Source organism: Opisthorchis viverrini (assembly GCF_000715545.1).
Source record: "Opisthorchis viverrini unplaced genomic scaffold opera_v5_230, whole genome shotgun sequence".
In the NCBI taxonomy this organism is placed as follows: Eukaryota; Metazoa; Platyhelminthes; class Trematoda; order Opisthorchiida; family Opisthorchiidae; genus Opisthorchis; species Opisthorchis viverrini.
Window position 1 is genome coordinate 105004 of NW_008751885.1, and position 20529 is coordinate 125532.

General features: G+C 46.2%; 1 protein-coding gene across 1 annotated transcript in view; it reads left to right on the plus strand.

The window, feature by feature from the left end:
* T265_14630 (hypothetical protein) overlaps window positions 1–20529 on the plus strand; it is a gene marked incomplete at both ends in the record, with an annotated part of 53750 nt that overhangs the window by 8544 nt on the left and 24677 nt on the right. The window contains 4 exons of the mRNA XM_009174494.1: window positions 2550–2742; window positions 8628–9920; window positions 14822–15152; window positions 19434–19830. Of these exons, the coding sequence (XP_009172758.1) occupies window positions 2550–2742; window positions 8628–9920; window positions 14822–15152; window positions 19434–19830 (2214 nt within the window). The remainder of the gene's footprint in view (window positions 1–2549; window positions 2743–8627; window positions 9921–14821; window positions 15153–19433; window positions 19831–20529) is intronic.

Genomic DNA, 20529 nt, shown 5'->3' on the forward strand with positions numbered 1-20529 from the left:
GTCAGAATGGTTTATCCCTGAATCTGAAGGGACGTGTGTATCAAGCTACAGTACGGGCTGGTTTGTTGTATGGCTGTGAGACTTGGCCTATTCGAGCAGCTGAACTGAGACGTCTTCAGGTGTTCGACAATCGTTGTCTCAGAACCGTAGCTCGCGTGGGTTGGTGTCGGCGAATCCGTAACGAGGCAGTTAGAAAGCGTGTTTTCGGTTGTGTAACGGGTACTTCCATTGAAGAATGTGTCCAGCGCTAGAAGCTGCGTTGTTTGGGACATGTGTTACGTATGCCGAACCATCGTTTACCGAAGAGAGCACTGTTTTCCATGCCCAATTCGGAGTGGCGTAAACAGAGAGGTGACCAACCCTTGACTTGGCACAGGAGTATGAAGGAGATCACGAAACGCTTGGGTGCTGTTGGTGCTACTCGCCTTCCAGGGTGGGGACCGCGTGATCCTCACTGTGCCTGGTTGGAGACACTACAAGATATGGCTGCCAACCGATATCAGTGGCGTTCTTGTTTTCAGTTTCTGTCCAGATTGCCTGAGTGAATGTCTGGAGGTGTAGGCACCTCGGAATGATTGTGTTAAGCTAGCACTAAGTCCTCCCCCCATCCATCTTTATTCTTTTCTTTACAATAAGGCTTTCAAATTAGTCATGGTTGTACGGCAATGAAGCATTGGTGTTGAACACTGATGTCATGCTGTCGTTGATGATGATGATGACTGCGATTGAGCCATGTCCGGTAGTGTCGTTATTCATTTTGAGTTGAGTCCCGGGTCCCCCCTCAAGGGAGGCAGTAGTTGTTGACCCCACTCCATCTAATGGTTAGGGCTACCGAACTTCGTTGACAGGTCATACACTGTCCACCTTGCTTTCGCTTCCGCTCAGCACGTGGACGGACAAAAAGAGCTCTGCGAGGCAGACAGTCCTCTGGAATGCAGAGTAGTTGTCCTAACCGCCGACCTAAAGCAGTCACCTTGACCTGGTGATCGGGCCTCGGTGCCGTAATCATCCTGCGAGCTACTCTGACTGGAATTCGGCTACTCAAGAGTCGACCATGCAAGGAAAGTCAACGGGGACAATCCGACGAAGAACGACGAGACCCCGCATCACGAGTAACCGTATTATGTGGCGTTCTTGGGGATACATATGTACTCTCTGATGAGAGTGTGAAGATAGTAAGGGGTTTCTCGCCTACATGTCCATATTTACGGAAGTAGTGATGTTGCCTTTCCCGGAAGAAGGATGGATTTGAAAAGGTCGGCTGTAAAATCTGCGCACTCTGATCACCTAATGGTTGACCATGGATCGCCAATGCATTATTGACTACGGTCGATATACTATTACAAACAGAGTCCAGTACTGCTCAAAAGATGTGTGTTGTGCAGCCGCGTTGGGAGTCAAATAGTTATTCCTTACTCTCTGCGTCTTCGGTGTAGGCTCATCTCGATCTATATGTTTGCACAACAAACAAATGTTCACCCCATGAAGTTTTATTGAGTTTTACTGAGTCACACGGCGCAAAGAATGCTGTCGATTAGAACTAAGCGCGGTGGAGTCCTTCGAGCGCTGGAGCGAGTCATTGCAACAGGATCACCAGAACTGTTTGGATTAACATTTTGTGCTGTTGGAAATCCCTCTAAACCCACCCGATGAGTCTCACTGGTGATAAAATACCCTGATGTGACTGAGATTTTCAGGATCGGAAGACGTCTTTATCATGAAAATCCGGCAAAATTCAGGTCCCCTGGCTTAATGGTCGAATAAACGACTCCGACTAGTCACCGGTAGTCAGATTGTTAGAATAAGTCATTCACCGGCTAACTCAAGACTCACGTCTAAAATGAAATTCGTCGGTTGTGCAAGTCAGCCGGTGAGTGTGACCTGGTAGGAAACAACCCGAAACTGCTAACCACGAGATCACTAATCACTCTGTCTACACGCATCTTATAGACTTTAATACAAACGATCGGTGTTGTATGGTTAGTTTATAGTGGTTGTACTATTTTTTTCTAAATCAGCTCTGATAGGAAAGCAGGTGAAATAAAGAATGCAGCCAAGTTCTCGAGTGATATTGGGTTAGGGCGTTCTGGTCAAACTTGACCAGGTGCAGATATCCTCCTCTTTCAGTGGTCGTTGCTGTGACCTTATTGTATTCTCTCACCTAAGTTGTAGTCATGTCTGTTTGGTCAGTTGAGCAGACGGTACTGGTCATGCGTGAACAAACTGCATGTTTAGAACAACCCGTAATCCTCGCTCGTTGCATTTACTTTTTGGTGGAAGGTGACAAAGTGTATTTTCTCGGTAGGGGGATTCAACAAGCCAGGACCGAAAAAAGTTCGACCGTATAGGATTTCCTCTCCGAAGTGGTTCTCTTTAGATTGGGATCACTGCATATGCTACCCGGTTGTTTACGATTGGTATACCAGGCTCTTTTGCCATAATCATTTTTTCTGTTACTCATCTTTACATCCTCATTTTATGAGCACAGTAGTACGGGAATGCAGAAACCTAAAGCTCCTCATTGGCTATTCCTCCCACTGTCCCATCAGGCGTTCGGAACGGATTTTCTGTCATGACTATCAAAATTCCATATGTCGTAGACCAGCTTGTAAATTTCTACACTACAGTCGTGAGGATGAAGAGATCTTTCGTCTCACCGGACTTCTGCCAAACGAACTCGATCAAAATCATGATGGATCGAATCCTAACTCAACGATCGAGGAGATGCCGCCGGTTTGCAAGGTAATCTTGTTAATCACGCTTTTGTGCTCTTGCATTTGTCTTGGTTTTAACTGATCAGCTTTCTTGAGTTTTCCCGCATCTGTTGAGTATATTTATTTTCAACCATGTTCCGGTGTTTTGCAGCTCCCTCTCTTTGCAGCCTCCACATTAAAATTGGGATTGCATTTCACGAATGTCATTTATTGCATAGACTGTGGTACCAAATGTACGACGTTAGCTCTGTTTTCCTTGTCACTAGTTAACGTTGGTAGTAAAAACAAAACATCCTCCCTTATCCCACGCGTGAGTCTGAGGAAACTGGAGTCAGCATCTGCTCCAAACATGAGTTAGTTTGACGGGTTGTATCTTTACGTTTATAGAGATTTCGATTGGTGGTACTCGGGCTATGTGACCCAATTCTCAGTGTTCGAAGTAGCATCACTGGTAGGAAATGAAGGATAATTGGCTGGAAAATTTATCGCCGACTATCTTGGTTGGATAACCGCATTGAAGTGATTTTGGGATGAATGGAAGAACTGTCTTTCTAATCTTACCCACAATGACATGTATGAAACTTTTTAATCCAATATCATCGAGATTTCTTCTCTGAATAAAGTTACTCACTGTGCGGTGCCGATTTTTAACACTATAGGAACCGGAAACTAAATAACGAGGAGGATTAAATGTATCCGTGATATCCACATAATTCACAGCGATTTTTTTAAAATTTGCTTCATTATGAAGATTTAAATGGCCTAGGAACCTTTTGTTATGCCACTTCCAGTTTGTTCTACCTCTTGAGATCGTTGCAAACAAGAGCTGACCGGTTGCTGAAAACTCTTCGACCTTGTGGGTAGTTTCCTTTATGAAAATATACTGCGATATCTCGAATATGCCAACTGCAACATGAGGCGGCTTGTGCGCAGCACATTCAGTTGTAGAATATCATAAATGAGAGATTCAGTTGAGTCTCTCGTGAAAACCAAATTGATTTGCAAATGAGTGTATTTCTCGAAAAGAGCTAACCAGTGTTTTTTTTATCCATAAGATTGGGTTATTACTTGTTTTTTCCTCGAGGAACATTACCTGTGTAAGGACTCAACAGGTAATTCACACCAGAACAACGTCTACTTTTATCAGATTAACATAGCCATGTAATTAGCGATACAGCACAGTTAGATTTTCATCCTAATCTGTCGTCGGCACGTTCATTCTTTGTTCTTTGCGTATTGTTTGTTGTTCTATTTCATAAACTCTAAATGATTCTCCAAGTTCATGAAGCATGTGTAAGCGATAATAACACTTTCCGTGCACAGCTGCCGTGCAACTCAAGAGGTGCGCAAGGGCTGACATACTGTCAGGTTACCCAAGCCTAGGAAAAATAAATTGGAAAAATAAAGTGGGATTCAAACCACGGACCTTCGAGTCGGCAGCTTCCCATCCTAACCGATGGATTATCTCTATGAAGCTTGTGTGCAGTGGTTTTGTCCTAACATACCGATTAAAAGCACCCGCTTGGAAGCCCACTGTACTACCAAGTGGCTAATACTCAAAGTGAAAAGAGATATTTATCTTTAACATCGAAAACCGGCTTCGGTACATGGGGAAATGGATCGCAGGTCGTTTAAATTATTTCGGTGATCCTAGTTATCACTCTAGATTGAGACGTTTCGCCGCCCCACAATCACCAACAAAATTGTCTAATTTCTCTAGTTTTCCCAAGCATTTGTGCAACCGACGGCTCCATAATATCACAGCTGCTCTAGCTATCACTCTTTGGGTGGTCATAGTAATCCATTCACGGACTGTGGTTACTGGTTTAAGGCATGGTACAGTTTAGGTTACGAATGATTTAATTGCTGGATATGACCGTAAATGACATATTGGATGGGAAAACGCTGCACATGTTGGCTTGTGGATAACTGACGAAGAGGCTGCTCTTCTATCTTGCTTGAATTTCGTAATGTTTGATCGCTCTTTTCGGTTCGGTTGTTTTCCACAACCGTGAAGCACGTATGTGGATACGGTCGTTCGGGTCGCCGCAGCCTATGCCAGCGGGTGGTTTGAGATAGACGGGGTATAGAACAGCGGGCCAATGATCAACAGCAGAATGGATGTAACACCATCGGAGCAGCCGCAGTCCCCAGGTCACGCGTTGTCCACCTTGTCGTATCTTCCGATGAGAACCTGCCTGATAGGGCACATAGAGACAACCAATCACCTGGTCTACGGAGCACATGACCAGGCTAGCGAAGTCGAGGCAGCCAAAACAATCTGTCGATTGCACCCGTAGTTTATTTGTTGCCAAAGACCACTCGTCACCTTTCAGAGTTGTTAATAACATGTTCCATTATGTGTGTGCAATGCTTTTACGAAGCCGATGGTCAGGGAGGAGCTACGTTCTCTCATCTTAATGCACAGCGACTGGGCGCACTGCCGCAACTGTATATACCAGCCTTCACCGACTGACTAGTGGCACGTTGACCTTAGTTGAAGGAAAGCAGAATGAGTGTCAACAGGTTCAGGGTAGCTCACGGATTAAGTCGCGAATTTACTGACCGGAAGGTCTGTGGTTCGAACCCGACCTCTGCCTCTCGACTTCCCCTGTCTAGGCTTGGGCAACCTGGCAGTATCCCAGCCCTCATGCAACCTTAGGGTGGCATGGCAGTTAGGCACCGAAAGGGTGCTACAGCTGAACGGTTTTCCGTCGTTTGAACCCACAGCCAGCATCTCGACTGTTTTTATTTAGGTTTAGGCAACCTGGCAGCATCGCAGCCCTCATGCTTCCTCCAGGCGGCATGGCAACTAAGCACTGAAACGGTGTTGCAGCTTAAAGACTGATTGGTATTTTGATGTGATTTAGTTCGTCGGCAGTACTGTCATCCGACGGGATATAACCGCCTGGATAGCTAAATCCGCCAATTATCTCTGGTGGTTTTGATACCATGACCAGCTCTGGTGGTCGCTTACACACATTATTAATAACAATTTACATTTTGATAGTTGCAAAGAACATAAAACGCGTGACATTTTTATTTGGACTGTTTAGTACACTTTGTATCTGGATGGAACCTGAACCCAATAGCCCAAAACTGTCCGTGTACTTCAAGCCTTTGAAGTGTTTCCCAGGAAGAATCTCCACGTCAGGAGTGGGAAACATAGCGAACGTTTCTTCAATTGCGAAATTGAGATTTGACAAGGGTAGTCCTAACGGACACCACTTCTGGTGATGAACTCAGCAGAATACTTTCCCGTGCCCACAGCTGTTGGAATATAAGGATCGGAGAAGTGTGACGAAAATGTTCTTCGCCACAAAGTGGCGCGATCGACCTAGTTGAATGTTGCTTTTAGATCTAAGAAGGCAGCAACTATTGGTACGTGTTGAGGCGTTCGGAAAATTGTCGCTAGGTTAGAATGTTAGTTCACCCACAACTCGGACGGAACTCTGTTTTTCACCGTTCTGTTTCTCGCGAGTGTGTGAAAAGATGTCTGTGAGCAACCTAACAGCGATAGCACTTCATTCGTCTCCCGAATTCCCTGCATAACTTTAGTCATTGTGAACCAGTTTTTATGCATCCGTGAGCAAAACGGAGGGAAGAGAGTCGAAACTAGCTGCCTTGTTTCTCTTGAGAAGCGTGATTTTTTTTTGGATCTCATATTCCGTGAAAATGAAGCAGCTTGCAAGCCATTGTGGGACTGGTATTGCGTTGGTCGTTATGGTTGACATCTTAGGCCAGCTGAATCGCCCCTCGTCGTAGTTCGAAACAGGTGGTGAGGGTCTGGACGGACTTTCGAGCTGTCCTCTGTAATGACTTCACCAACCGACTCCTTTCGCCTTCACTGCTGATTAACTTCTTTGACGACCGAAGCTTGTAGGCAGTGAATACCACTGCGATATGTCGTCTTAATCGCTGGGAAACTAAATGAAACATGGCATGACCGGATCCGTTCATGTGTTCCAAAGAGAACGACAGTCTTCAGCACAATATCGCCGTCTGTGTTTAATTTTTATGTGGTCACTACTCTTGCTGTTTGGTTTGGAGGGCGTTAGGTAACACTATCCACACGACTACACCGAATGGAGGATTGGTAGCTCAAACCGTCCAGTTGATGATCGAGCTGTGGCTTGACGCTTTTGTTGCAAACGTTTCTTCATCAATCGAGGTGTAATAATGGTACTTTCTCAGCTCAGTTCTCGATCTGAACCTCCGAACTAGCGTTCCCGTCAAAACAACCACCAAATGTTCACAACTTGTATTCACGCCCAAAATTGGGTCAAAACATTTGTACAGCGCGTCGTATATAACTTGTATGCGGCGACAACCTTAATGCGACATTGACAACCGGCATTCGGCGAATAGTGGATCATGTTTGGCTGTCGGGTCTAGACTTTCGGTCGATCAGTGCTCGCCTCTATGCTGCACCGATCTTTTGGTCAATCGAGATAGGCTTCTTGGCTTTAGCAGCGTCTAACTGCGAGCGGCAAAACAGTACCAGTGTGGAATTCCCCCTAACACGAGCTGACATCAGTGCGTTGCTGGGATGCCCAGTAGAACTCTGTGTTGGTGGTTGTCGCACAACCACCGTTCTTTGCTGAAAGTTTGTACTTGCAACGGGTCGATAGTGATCACTAGTACAGTTGTAGGAAGTGGGCACTGTTGTCGCTTCTCCCGCCGAAATGGCTCTTGCATTTGTCCACTCTCTCCAACGACATTAAAGTCGCCAGGCAGAATAGTGATATACGTATTCTCGGAACTCTGCAGGAGTTTCAGATGTTTTCCATAAAAGGCGTCTTTTACAGTGCCACTGTTACAGTTTTTTCAGTCTTTCAGCTCTTGCCGTCAACGCAATACCCATATCATAGTTCAGATTTTATCTGACTGAAACGGTTTGGCCGATGCGTAACCTGAGACCAACAGACTTGGTAAAAAGTAGAATATTTTGACCCCTTTATACAGTCTTCATCATTTTTAGGACACATCCTTGTGAAAATCTGAATTGAATGCTCAAGATTTGGTTCTTACCTCCCTGTCCCACTTATAGGTGAATGGAATAGGGTAGTTGTGAAACTCTCAGGATTTGCCTGGTAGTTTTGAATGGATTCGATAGCTTCTCGGATTGCATAATGGCCACCACAGGACGATCAGCTGATTGTTCCTCGCTGTTCCGCCATTTGCCAGTATCACTTTACAAGTAAATGTAACCTTTTCACAGGGCTTGTGTGAAAGGACAACAAAGGGACGATCTCCGGCCAAAATTGATTTGACCGTCACATTAGCCTTCGATTTTTTAGATTTCAAGAAATTTGTGGTTGATTCTTACTAGCATTTTCTGCATTTCTGTACCTGTTGTTGGAACAGTACATCTAGTATGGCAGCATTGCTCTATTGGCACTTGTTTATGACGATAGTGTTCGAAACGCTACTAAAGCTCTTCGTTTTACTTGGTTTCCTCCCCTTCGGTAGAGCATTTTGATTTTTGGAATTTCCCACCCAAGGCAGCTGTTCATTGACTTTGTGACCAATCTCGACTTGGTACGCATAAATCCCCCTGAATATCGTGTTCAGTGCTGAATGTGTGTGAAGCTCTGTTGGGACCACTTGATCCATTCTCCCCGGCTGCACCTGATATAGACATCGCTCAAGACAGAAGCCAGTGATGCTCCGGGGTCAAACGCTCACTGTTATTGATCGTAATTAGCAACCATGTGCTGTGATTGCAAAGCAGAACACTTCATTTGAGTCAATTGAACGGAACCGCGTGAATCTTCGTCGTCGTTGATGAATACAGAGATCAGCTGTGTTCACAAACGAACGAATGGCTGAAGCGTTTAATTAACTGAAAATTTCTGAATGTCCGCCTTGATATCTTTGCCTATCCAACGTCCTTGTTTTCTTGCTTTGTAGGACTATCTCAACGGCATTTGTTCACGTGGTCCCGCTTGCAAGTACCGCCACATTTCCACCCCAATGGACAAACGACCACTCCGTGCAAACATGGATAACTTGACTCAATTTCGACTGGATCACTTACCAGAAGACCCAAACACAGCCTTATCATCTTCCCGTAGTGCACCCATGCTCTCGAATCAGATCAGCTCCAGAGGAGTTATTCCTTTACAACCACCCACTGCTACAGCATTAATGGCTGTTGCTACGTCCCTTCCCAGTTCTGATAGATCTCATCCATCGCAACCACTTTCCATTAGTTCCAATATCGTTTCAGCCTCAGACTCAATTGCAACTCCGATGAAAGACATGTATGTAAGTAGCAATGCACAACCTGCGCCACTTGTTGGTGTTGTGGATCATGTGGGGCTGTCGTCTTCCAATATCCAGCACACGTTGTATGCCCATCCTCATAGTTTGGGAACATTCACTCCTTTGGTATCAGTTTCCAGCACTAGTCAACCCGTACCCTGTTCTTCAGTACTAGCTGTGGTCGCAGAATCCTCTCATCACCCGGCGGCGGTGCTGCAACATCCTAATGCTGTGGCTACATCGCAGACAACTTACCATTTGCTTTCAAATACCCCTACACCTATACAGCCACATTTACTCTCATCTAGTTCCTCCGTGTCCTCAGCACCAACTCTCCTCACAATTCCACTACCTCAGTTCGCCTGTGACAGTACAACCACTGGCGCGCTACTCAGCTCCCATGGAAATTCCGCGTGTACGACCCACCAACATCCCAGTGTTCTGACCAGTGTGTTGCCCGCAAGTGGCGCACTAACAAACACTTCTGGCACATGCTTTTCTTCCTACAATGTCCTGCAAATTACGCCTTCGTCTGCTGTAGAAACGCATGCTGTTCCAGTATTTGCAACTCAGCACCCGGTTTCCGGAGCAGTAACCACCTCGGTTTCTTCGTCAACCTCTGCTGTCCTAGCCGCGGCAGCAGCTGCTGGTTACTGGGCCCAACACCTCCCAGTCGTAGGTGGCGCACCCGGTAGTGTTAGTGTTTCTGCTTCACCATCACGCCTTACGCCAACAGTCAGTGGTGGGAACCTTCGTTACGGTTTAAAACACGATCTAATCGAAAGCGGTAATCATGATTCTGCGGCACTTGCTGCCGCTGCTAACCTTCCAGCCGTCTCAGCCGCTGCTGCTGCTGCCGTAGCTGCTGCCAAAGCCTTTGTGGCTCGGACTACTCCTGTGTCATCTGATCATGCGGTTTGCTCCTCTGACAATCCCCAGGTAAGTTTGATCTGTTTTTTATAGTATGGTGGGCTTATATCGAGTCAGGTTGGCAATGGATGTTGCGTTATTCTCAGTGATGGAGTCTTGTTTGGATAAGGATATTCACATGCGTTCATCTCGCTGTTGTCCCCAGGTGTATCTACATTGTTCTTGATCGTTTTCCCTAGAGTTATAAGCCTGTTTAAATAAATCATCGTCCTTTTTCCTTTCTACTCTCTATCAGGTAATCCTTCATGAGTGTATAGCAGTTAAGAATTCGCATTTATTACTGCGGTTTTACTTCGCACGATAATAAGACTATCATCCAAAAGGGGCCACATCCAAGGAAGGACACTACACCGCTATCCCACGAGGTGTTGCGTGAAATATGGAGAGATCAACTTCTCAGCTAATTGTCCAATAAAATCGAAATGGACTTAAAACTTACCAAGAGCCCGATGTGGTTCCAAATGGCATCAGGAATGAGATATCAATGACTTACATCCTGCACCCTCCAGCTAGGCCAGTTCCCTACAGTTAGGTGGGCCAAACTTTTAATCCATTAGCTTTGGGTAGTCTCAGGAAACCCTACTACACAATGCCCTGTGCGTTAGACCTATGATCCAAAGGCTGCGGTCTGAATAACGGGACAAAACCTTACGTTCTCTCATCGCGTTTTGGCCCAGACCGTTAAGTCAAAGACGCAAGATGGATCACCAAAAACAATCCCCCTTATCAGTCCAGGAAAACGGGAAGTGTTGTTTGCTCATTCAGGTCTTGGTTCGAGGGCCGTCTTCCACATTCCTCACGCCTCAAAGGCTTCACTGCATTCGCTTCACCTGTCCATCTTCTAACCATTGTCGTCTGTTTAAATTATCGCCCAGTAAATTCAAAAAATAGTCCCTTACTAAACTCCAGAGATGCCATCCACTTTGTAGCCCTTAAGTCCGTACTGTGTCAAATCCTGCAACAGGTATCTCTCTCCGAAATCTTGCGCTGCATTTCTGTCGCTGTATGTCGTTTCTCTAAAGCACGCATACAAGACCCCACTTCGGTCGTCCACCTCAAAGCGTCTAGCATGAGCTCAGATGTCTGATGCGACGGTTTGTAGTATTTATTGCGTGAGAGCCGCATTGAGCCCCAGAACTAAGCCGCTTTGCTAGACTGGGATCCACCTTACGCTGCATGGCTATCTGGTCCTTTAAAGATTAATACAGACTGAGGTGGTAAACCATGTCCGTTTGTCGAATCGGCATACTCCTCGACAGACTGCATTTCTCAAACTGGGAAAGATGGGCTTTATTGTGATCTGTCATGGCTACATCTGTCAGCACGAGGCAGTTGGGATGTAAAGTCGTACTGTCCTCTGCGATAGGAGTGTGAAGGCAGTAATGCGTTTGCCCCAGGTGACCAGCCTGTCCGTATTCATGGAAGCAGCGATGCTGACTTCCCCCAAGTAAGGATAGGTTAGAAAAAGTCGGTCTTAAAAACCGCACACTCCGATCGCCCAGCGGTAGACCGTGACCACCGACGCATTATTCAATACGGTCGAAATACTTTTAAAACCAAAGAGTCTGGTGCTGCTCAAAAGGCACCTGCTATGCGCAGCTGCGTTAGGACCAGGCCGGCCCCCTACAGCCAAGTGGATCATACTATTCAGTCAGTAGCTCCGGGAAGGGTTCCTCAAGAAAACCCTTAAAACCGCTGCCTCGCGGTTCAAACTTTCGAGTCAAAGGCTCAAGGTGGGGTACCTCATTCATACCCCCTTCTTCGGCTTGGTAAACCGTGAAGTATCATTCTCCTCTGCGGCCCTTCGCTCGCCGGCCTTCCTCTACGGCCCTTCCCTACCCATCGAGCGATAACGCCACTAACCTGTCTACCGACCTCCAGGCCACTGTTCCGTGTCTAAACCTTTACCCAGAAAAATAAACTATAATAATTACCTACTAATCTCAAAAGACCTGGTCCACTTTGCAGTCTTTAAGATTCATAATTAACGTCGAATTGGGCAACAGACATCTCCTGCTCAAACCTTCCTTCCCTCATCTGTCGATGTATGTTGCGGCCCTGATACAAGATCTATCATGACTGCTTCGATCAGCAAGAAGGACGGTTATTGTAGTCCCAGTGGGTGATATGAATGCTCAAGTTGGACGAATAAGTCCGGAAGAAGCGCAGTCGGGTGGTAGGTTTGGAGTCGATGCTCAATGTATGATGGGGGCAACTGCTTCAGTTGTTCGCACATCATCGTTTGTTCCTGGCCAGTACGCTCACATCGAGGCACTTAAAGAATACCAATCGCAAAATAGCCATGGACCCAGTCAGTCCACGGATGGAGAACGTCAATCAAAGATTGCCGTTCCTTCTGGTGTACGCAACTTAACTCTGATCATGCCATTGTGCGACCCCGGTTATCACTTCACTTTCGTCAGCAGTACGCGTGCGAAAGTAGAGCAGTCCCATTCATTAACTTCCGGAAGTTTCATTAGCTCAAAAGTACGTAGCTGACTTGGCTAGAAAGCTACTGAAAGCGCACTGTGATGCAGATGTCGAAGACTGATTGTAGGCTGAATGAGGGCAGGTTAAAGAAGCTATACTCTCAGCTTTCAGAACTATCTGTCCAAGCCATCTGACTTGACTAAATGAATACTGGATATCATCGAGATTAGCAGATCTTATTGCTGACAGGACCGCCATATCAGCAACTAGCGACTGTGATGGTGCACGTAGTTCTCTCAGAAACCAGATAATCAGGAGTTTGAAGAATGACACAGAGGACGCTGGTGGATTTCAAAGGCCCAGGAGATCAAGAAGGCTTTCGCTGCAGGTAACAACCGCGCCCTATTTCAACGGACTCGATCAATCGATCAACAGAAGGCAGATGTCAGTGAGATAATATGCGAAGTAGATGGAACTGCAATTCATTGCCTCAACCGTCATCTTGAGCGATGACCTGAACACTTCAAAGGACAGTTCAGCTAGTTTCCTTCAACACAACCGCTGGAAGAACCCAGTGGGCCTGAGTGGGGGATCGACACCCACCAACCGTCAACAACAGAAATCCAGCGTGAGATCCTGCTACCCGTCACTAGAATTATTTTGCGTAAAAAGAATCGCTCAGCTGTAACACTCTTCCGGTGCCTAGCTGTCATGCTACCCGACGGAAGCACGGTGGCTGAGATACTGCCAGGTTGCCTAAGGTGTCCCTTCCGATCTATATCCCTTATGAGGACATTGTATGCGAACTCCTGTGGGAGCGTAGGGGTACACGGCAATCTTTCGCCTGAGTTCACCACGTCCAGTAGTGTAAGACACCTACTCACCTTCTCAACTTTGTTATAACTGTGCTACTTGAAATTTCTCTGCCTGTCTCCGAAACCTCGGGAGTTGAAATACTCTCGGGACGTTCCCTCACATTCGTTGAGTATGCGGACGATATTGCTCTCGTTGGTTCAGATCCCTCGAAAATGCAAACCATTTTAAATAACCTAGATGATTGTGTTGCACGGCTTAACACACGCTTCACGCCTGCAGAGTCTAAAATTACGCCACAAAACTGGGTGTGATCACACCCAAACCTCATGCTTGCAGACAAGCCAATCGGTGTGGTAGCTAGATTTGTTTGACTGGGCAGCTGCATTAGTTCCGGTGGGGTGGCTATAAACAAGATTAATCCTCATATCAAGATCAGGGGAACGTCTACCAACCTCCGCCATCTATGGCGGCGACATAGCGTGAGTTTCTGTCAAGGGCGGAGTTTACACTGCGGCGCTGCGATCTATACTGCTTTATGGATCAGAGACGTAGCCTCTACGCACGAAGGACGTACGAAAGCTGTCAGTGTTTGAACATTGGTATCTCCGAAGCATTGATCGGGTCTGGTGGGAACATCGGATCAGTAATGTTAAGGTACGCCCGATGGTCCTAGGAAGAAGGAACTCTCCCGCAATAAATGAATTACTCACGCTTCATGGTTACGCCGGTTGTGACATGTACTTCGCATGCAGTTTTCGTGGCCTTGTTCGACTCGAACTTTGTTCAGGAAAGCAGTATCCGGGAGTAGGAAGCTGTACTGCCAACTAACGTCCCATATGAAAGGGAAGTAGCTTTCATTAAACAATAATGCCTTAGGTTGTAACATGAAGTCCGTGTCCATTGATTGCCTCAAAACGGCACAATAATCACACCAATGGGTTTGATTCATCAGTGGCCGTATAAAGACGATTAAAATATCTAACATACTTCGGACGCAATGCCATAACAAGTCTTGATATAATAACCAACCATTAGTTTCCTTCAGCGTGTTTCCTTTCAACAGAGTAAATAAGTATAAGGTGTTGGGAGAGCAACATGCATTCGATCACTTCCTGTTGTTTCATTCAGCTTCCAACATACGCTTCGGGAATGACGTTTACAGGTAGGGATCTTGGTAGAAACGATGAGATAACCAATCACAGCTCAGTCGATCCTATCATATAAGTGGAAATTCACGCCTAGGTACCGCGCTCAATCGGCTCATACTCCGGGGAAACCGCGTGTCCAACTAATCTGCCTTAGTAGGATAAAGTGAGACTGGCGACAAAATTCAACTCTCCGTACACATTCGACTGAATCCATCGAACGACTGGTTCTTCAACCACCCTTAACATACACTTGTTACTTCGCTCATGACTTTGAAGGTGATTTTCGCGTCGGTGCACATATTGCATTAAAGTATATCAATCTTCGGTAGTAGTTATCATTTTCAAATCTAGTGCCTCCTACCTCGTGACCCCTTGAACTTTTCCGGTTGAGAACCACTGCCTTAGGTGTTTCATTGTTAGTGGATCATTAATGTTCATGTTGCATTTGTCTGAAGGTCAAAACCCATTGTAGTGTCAGTAGTTCCACTAGATTACCCTGATTATTCTGTTTTCTAGTGCCGTGTGAATAATTTTCAAGATTCTGCTATGGTACAAAATTCCAGTCAAGTGAAACCTCCTGCAAGCAACACTGATGAGTCTCAAGGAGTACACCATCAAGCACCTGCGTGCTGTCTTACTGCTACCATAAACACAGCCACTATGACTACTGCAACTGTCACTGGGCCACAGTCGCATTCACACACCGCTCCACCGGCGGTCACATCCTCGCACCTATCATCCTCCAGCTCCTGTTTCCTTCATCCCAACGAAGAAGAGGAAGAACAACATGCAAAAACCGCCGCAGCGGTTGCCGCCGCTGCTTGCATCGGTAGGTCTTTTTGGCTACGTTTGAACTTCTGACAGCCTGTCTCATAGGATTAGGCATGTCTGTGGATTTTTCGCAGTTAGTCTACACTGATCCTGTAAATGGGATTGGCCATCGCCACACAACCCACATCAACTCAACTTTTTGGGTGATGTCCACTGTAGATTTAGATGGTGACGTGCCCGGAATTCCCTACTTTGATGATTCTATCCAAGCTGAATGCAATACATGTACATAGATCAATAAATTGGTTCGATCCATATATCCATGCCACCGTTTTGTTAGACGGACACGCACGGCGGCGGTCTGATTCCGTCCGATTTCGATCGGTTTCACTATTATTGCACACGCACACGTCCGCAGGCGCAACAACAGTCTGTCTCACAACCGCTTGCTCACGTGACCTGCCGCGCCATGTTTGTACCTGCATATGCTCGTGTGAATGTGTTCGACTTTGTTCGTCACAATCACGCGCAGTTTGTGCATCTATCTGTCAGCCAATTCAACCAATGCGCGTGTTCAGAAACGAATGTTTGCATGTGTTGCTAGGTGTTCGCATGCTCCAACACCAGTTCACGGCTTTATCCCCTCGCTATACTAATCAGTCTTACAATAACCGGCTCCACGGTGTTGACTTGGATTGCTCCCCTGGACACATTTACGCGATGATCTATTCACTCGACAACCTCCGTTCACTTTCACTACATCAGTGATCGCTCAAAGGTTAATAGACGACCGCATTCAGACACTTCATTGACACTCACTTCCTCTTCCGCTTTTGTGGGCGTAGTGGCGGAAGATGGGTCGCCCTGGAATTGGCTGCTTTTTTTCGTGAATTATGGTGGAGCTGGGCGACTATTTGTACAATTTGTAGAATGACCAATCGGAGATTCTGCCTCCCACCTGGGTACAAGTGAAGAAAATATGCACCCTCCCCATGGTTCGGTAGCTGTCCGGGCATCTAATTTCTCTCAAATAATCTTAATCAGTAAGCTAAGCCTTCAGTTCAGGTCATACGTATTCGTCCTGACATTGCCACTATGTTAGATAAGTCAACTACCAACATTAGTTGCCAATAGAGACACTGGCTATTCGTTCCAAGTTATGCATAGCAGTGGTAGGCAATCAACCATACATTTGGTACTGAACGTGAAGTGTGGAGCAAATAAATTTCAAACAACGCATGAATGCCATCGTTATAACCACTTCCTCTGAAGCTGGCTGAATGTGTTTCGTGACCACTCATTTCCTCTCTATATCCCAATGGCAAACGCTCACTCAACGATTTTTACTAATACTGGTAATCTTTGGCAGAAAATTTGTTCTTTTCTACTTTTTAAAGACTTTTGACAGTCATAGTTTAGTTTTAGTCTACAGTCAAGCAAGTAAATCTCATCGGTTCAGTAAGGTCTCTATTTCAACCATGCATCGGTGCGCTTGTGTGACGGTCACCACTGCGAAACGGTAGTTTTTGTGTGCGCAATCAAACTCAGAAATAAATTGCTATAAGAAAATGCGCTTTCGAATATTTGACCAGGTTGATACTTCCTAACAAGCACTCTCATCATTATCATCAAAGACAGCAACATCAGTGTCGACACTGATGCTTCAGTACCGTACAACCATAATGTTCGTCTAATTATATTTAAAGGCATACAGTAGTCCTGGTCTACACCTCTATGCGCTCACTCAGACAATCTGGAAGGACACTGACAGCACGAACGCCAACGACATCGACTAGCCTCCATTTCTCGTAACGTCTCCAGCCAAGCACTGGCGGGGCCACGGGGACCCCATCCTGGAAGATATACAACAGCACCCAAACTCTTCGTGATCTCTTTCATCCTACTGCCAAATCACGCGTTGTTCACCTCGCGGTTTGCGCCATTCTGAGGGAGGCACGGAGAACACCACTCGTCTCGGTAGACGGTGTTTCGGTATGCGTAGCACATGACCGAGCCATTGTAGTAGATAGTGCTGGATGTTTTCCCCGATTAAAGTACCGGCCACACAACCAAATACTTTTTTTCAGTCACCTCGTTACTAACACGCTGACGGCACCCAAAACCAGCTACGCTTCTGAGCCATCGATGGTCAAAAACTTGCAGACGCATCACTTCATCTGTCCGCAGAGGCCATACCTCGCACCCATACAACAACACGGTCCCTAATGTAGCCTGGTACACGTGACTCTTAAAGTTTAGAGATATGTTTTTTTGACACCACAAGTAGCACAAAGTATCAAACATGATTCGAGCCTTTGAGATTCTTGCACAGACTTCATCAGACACACTACCGATGTACGTCAAATTCTCCACAACATTCAGTGATTCTACTGTTCGTCAGGTTTATTCCTAATATGTCAGAATAAATATCCATCACATACGTTTACAAGTTCCCCCTGTCTCTCGAAGGTTTCCAAGAAATTCCACAATGGAAGCGAATAAAAATCGCATTTGAACGGGGACTAGTAAATTCAACCGGATTGCTTAATGAATATTCATGCTTCCGCAATGTCCAGCACATTGAGGTCTTATAACCTAAGTGACTCCAGCTTATGGAAACCAGAAACTGGAAATAGTAGCCTTCACAGACATGCCCAATGTCGCTGGGCTCTTCCCTCGAACCCGTCTGTCTCGGCGGAAGTTGTCTCATTGCAACCTTTGATTGTGTTTGTGCTCGGCGGAAGTTGTCTCATTGCAACCTTTGTGTTTGTGTTCTCTCTTTCTCTGCACCAACCTAGTGTGCATGTTCTTGTTGTATCATGTGCCGTTGAAGAAATTTCACTGTGACCAAATGCTCATCAATGCCAAGAACTCCATTCGTCTTGAAATCATGAAATTTTCTTATTCTGGCGTATGACAAAGTGGTTCACTTTTCACGAGAGAAGCATATCGAAGCGAGTACGTTCTTTGGGGCGGCTGACAGTATGACCTGGTTGATGGCTTTCAAGGAACGAAATTTTCCCCACTGAAGTTTGTGTCTGGTCGCACTGCAATCTGTTCAATACGGTATCTGCTGAGCAGATACCCGCTGGGCGCACTCCGGTAGGAGTTCGACAGTTGTGTCATATTCTCTGCACCCTCTGACCCCCACTACGTGAAAACCATCGTGGCATCAGCCTAGTACCTGTCGCTTCCAAGGTGCTCTCTGGCATTATTTTGCGCAGGTTGGACTATTGTCGAGTCAAGTTGGGTTTCACCGCCATCAAGAGGACATCGGCCATATCTTTACATTAAAACAGTTTCTCGATTGGTGGCACTCTTGACCTGGAGGCTGCTTCTGACTCTGTAGATCGTCGGTAACTTTCGCGGTATTTCCAATCAAAGGTACGCAGTCCAGATTTTTTGTTAGGGGTATGGGCTCGGTGGTTAGAGCGCGAATTTACTAACTGCAAGATCCGTCGTTCGAACCCGACATCTACCTTTCGACTTCCCCTATCTAGGTTTGGGCAACCTGGCAGTATCCCAGCCCTCATGCAACCTTAGGGTGGCATGGCAGTTAGGCACCGAAAGGATGCTACAGCTGAACGATATGAATCGGGAATATTCATTGTGAACGCCAGATGGTTTTATGGAAAATGATCTTCCCCACGATGGATTAGTTTCTCACGTTCCATAGGTACTACTGACTTGGACATGTACCTCGCATTGTGGATGACCTCTTACTTCACAGAGCCCTTTTCACCCATCTTCTTGCCCGATGGAGTGATCGGGTCAAAGAAGTATGGTAGCACTAACCAATGTCCTGAGTCAGATCGATGACTGCCGTCTCCATGGATGGGTTCCAGGAAATCAATTCACCAATTGTTGAGGATACTGGCAGACATGGCTCAGTAACACAGCCAGTGTCGCCCGTACTTCGATACGTAGCTACCTTTTTTTCCCCTTGTAACTACTTGTACTGTCGTCCCCAATGCTTCACCACTCTTCCCCTGGTCTCCCATTCTTTGGGGAGGGAAACTCCAGCAGGTGCAACCGACGTGCCATTTGTACATGGCTTATGACTGATAAACCAGTGAAATGAACCATCTCAGTTCGCAACCAGGTTTTGAAGCCATGTGCATTACATTGTGCTCAAGTAGGAAATAACGCTCGTATGTTTGTAGGCTACACTTTGGCAGCAACGTGTCATCAAGAATAAATGTATAATTCTTCAAATTAATCCCCTTTTCATATTTTCACTGTTGTTTACCTCACGGTTGGACCACCCTGTCGAAGTCGACATGAGCACGGTTTACTGTCGCTCTGAGTTGCTTTTTTCAGCCATATCTCATACGTGTCCACTGCATCTATCTTGTAGGTGCCATGTTTTCACAACCCCTGGGTACTGCTAGTTCAACATCGTCCTCTGTGGCAGCCATGTTGGGAGACCTAATGGGGCAAAATCACCTTAATCTGAAATCCACCCGATCAAATCATCATTCTGGAGAATTCAATCCCCAATCATCACGTTCCTTTCCCGATGACTACAAATCTGCTATGCCAGAAGATAACGATGACAGCTGTCACGCAAATGAGGGGGATAGCCGCGCGTTTCCTGGCGATGGACCTCTATGTGCACACGAATGTAACGATCAAAGCAGCCTGTCCGTATCACATACAACTAACGACTCCGCAGATGTCTCCGTATCAATGACAGATGGACGGGCTTTCAGCCATCCACACATGGAATTCGCCAATTCCTCTGCTTGGTCAAGGTGAGCTTCGTGGTAACGTTGTGATGTCAAAGATTTTCTTTATCAATCACCACATTTTCAGACACAGTGCTCCTCCATCGTGAAATACTTTTTTCTTAGAATTATTTTCGCTCAACTTAGTTCCTTCTATCACAACCCACATTAAAGAAGTAGGTTTCCAAGGTCCATGTGGTATTCACTGTTTGGTTCCCAAGAGCGCTCATTTACTCCTCTTTGATGGGCAACGTGACCTCTACCTCTCGACTTCCTTTCTCTAGGTTTGGGCAAACTGGCAGTATCCCAGTCTTTGTGCAACCTTCGGGTGGCGTGGCAGTTAGGCACCGAAGGGGTGCTACAGCTGGACGAGTGGGCAACCCACTAATGGACATTTCTTCCGCTATCCACTTAGATTTTCTAGTGGGCTAAGGAAGCTCACCCACCCTTTCCCAAGTGTTCCTCATCTCAACAATTGCGGGCTGTTGTGAATAGAAAGAAAAGAAATAGAAGTATTAAGCCGTAGCATCCTTCTGGTGCTTAGCTGCCATGCCACCCGAAGGAAGTACGAGCGCCAGGTTGCCTAAGCCTAAACAGGGAAAGCCGAGAGAAAGCCGTCACGAATAGACTGGACCTTAACTTGGTGTGGCGGTTTGTGTACCTCGGAGACCCATTGAGCTATACTGGGGGGTGTCCGTGCGACACTCACAGAGTCTCTCATACCAG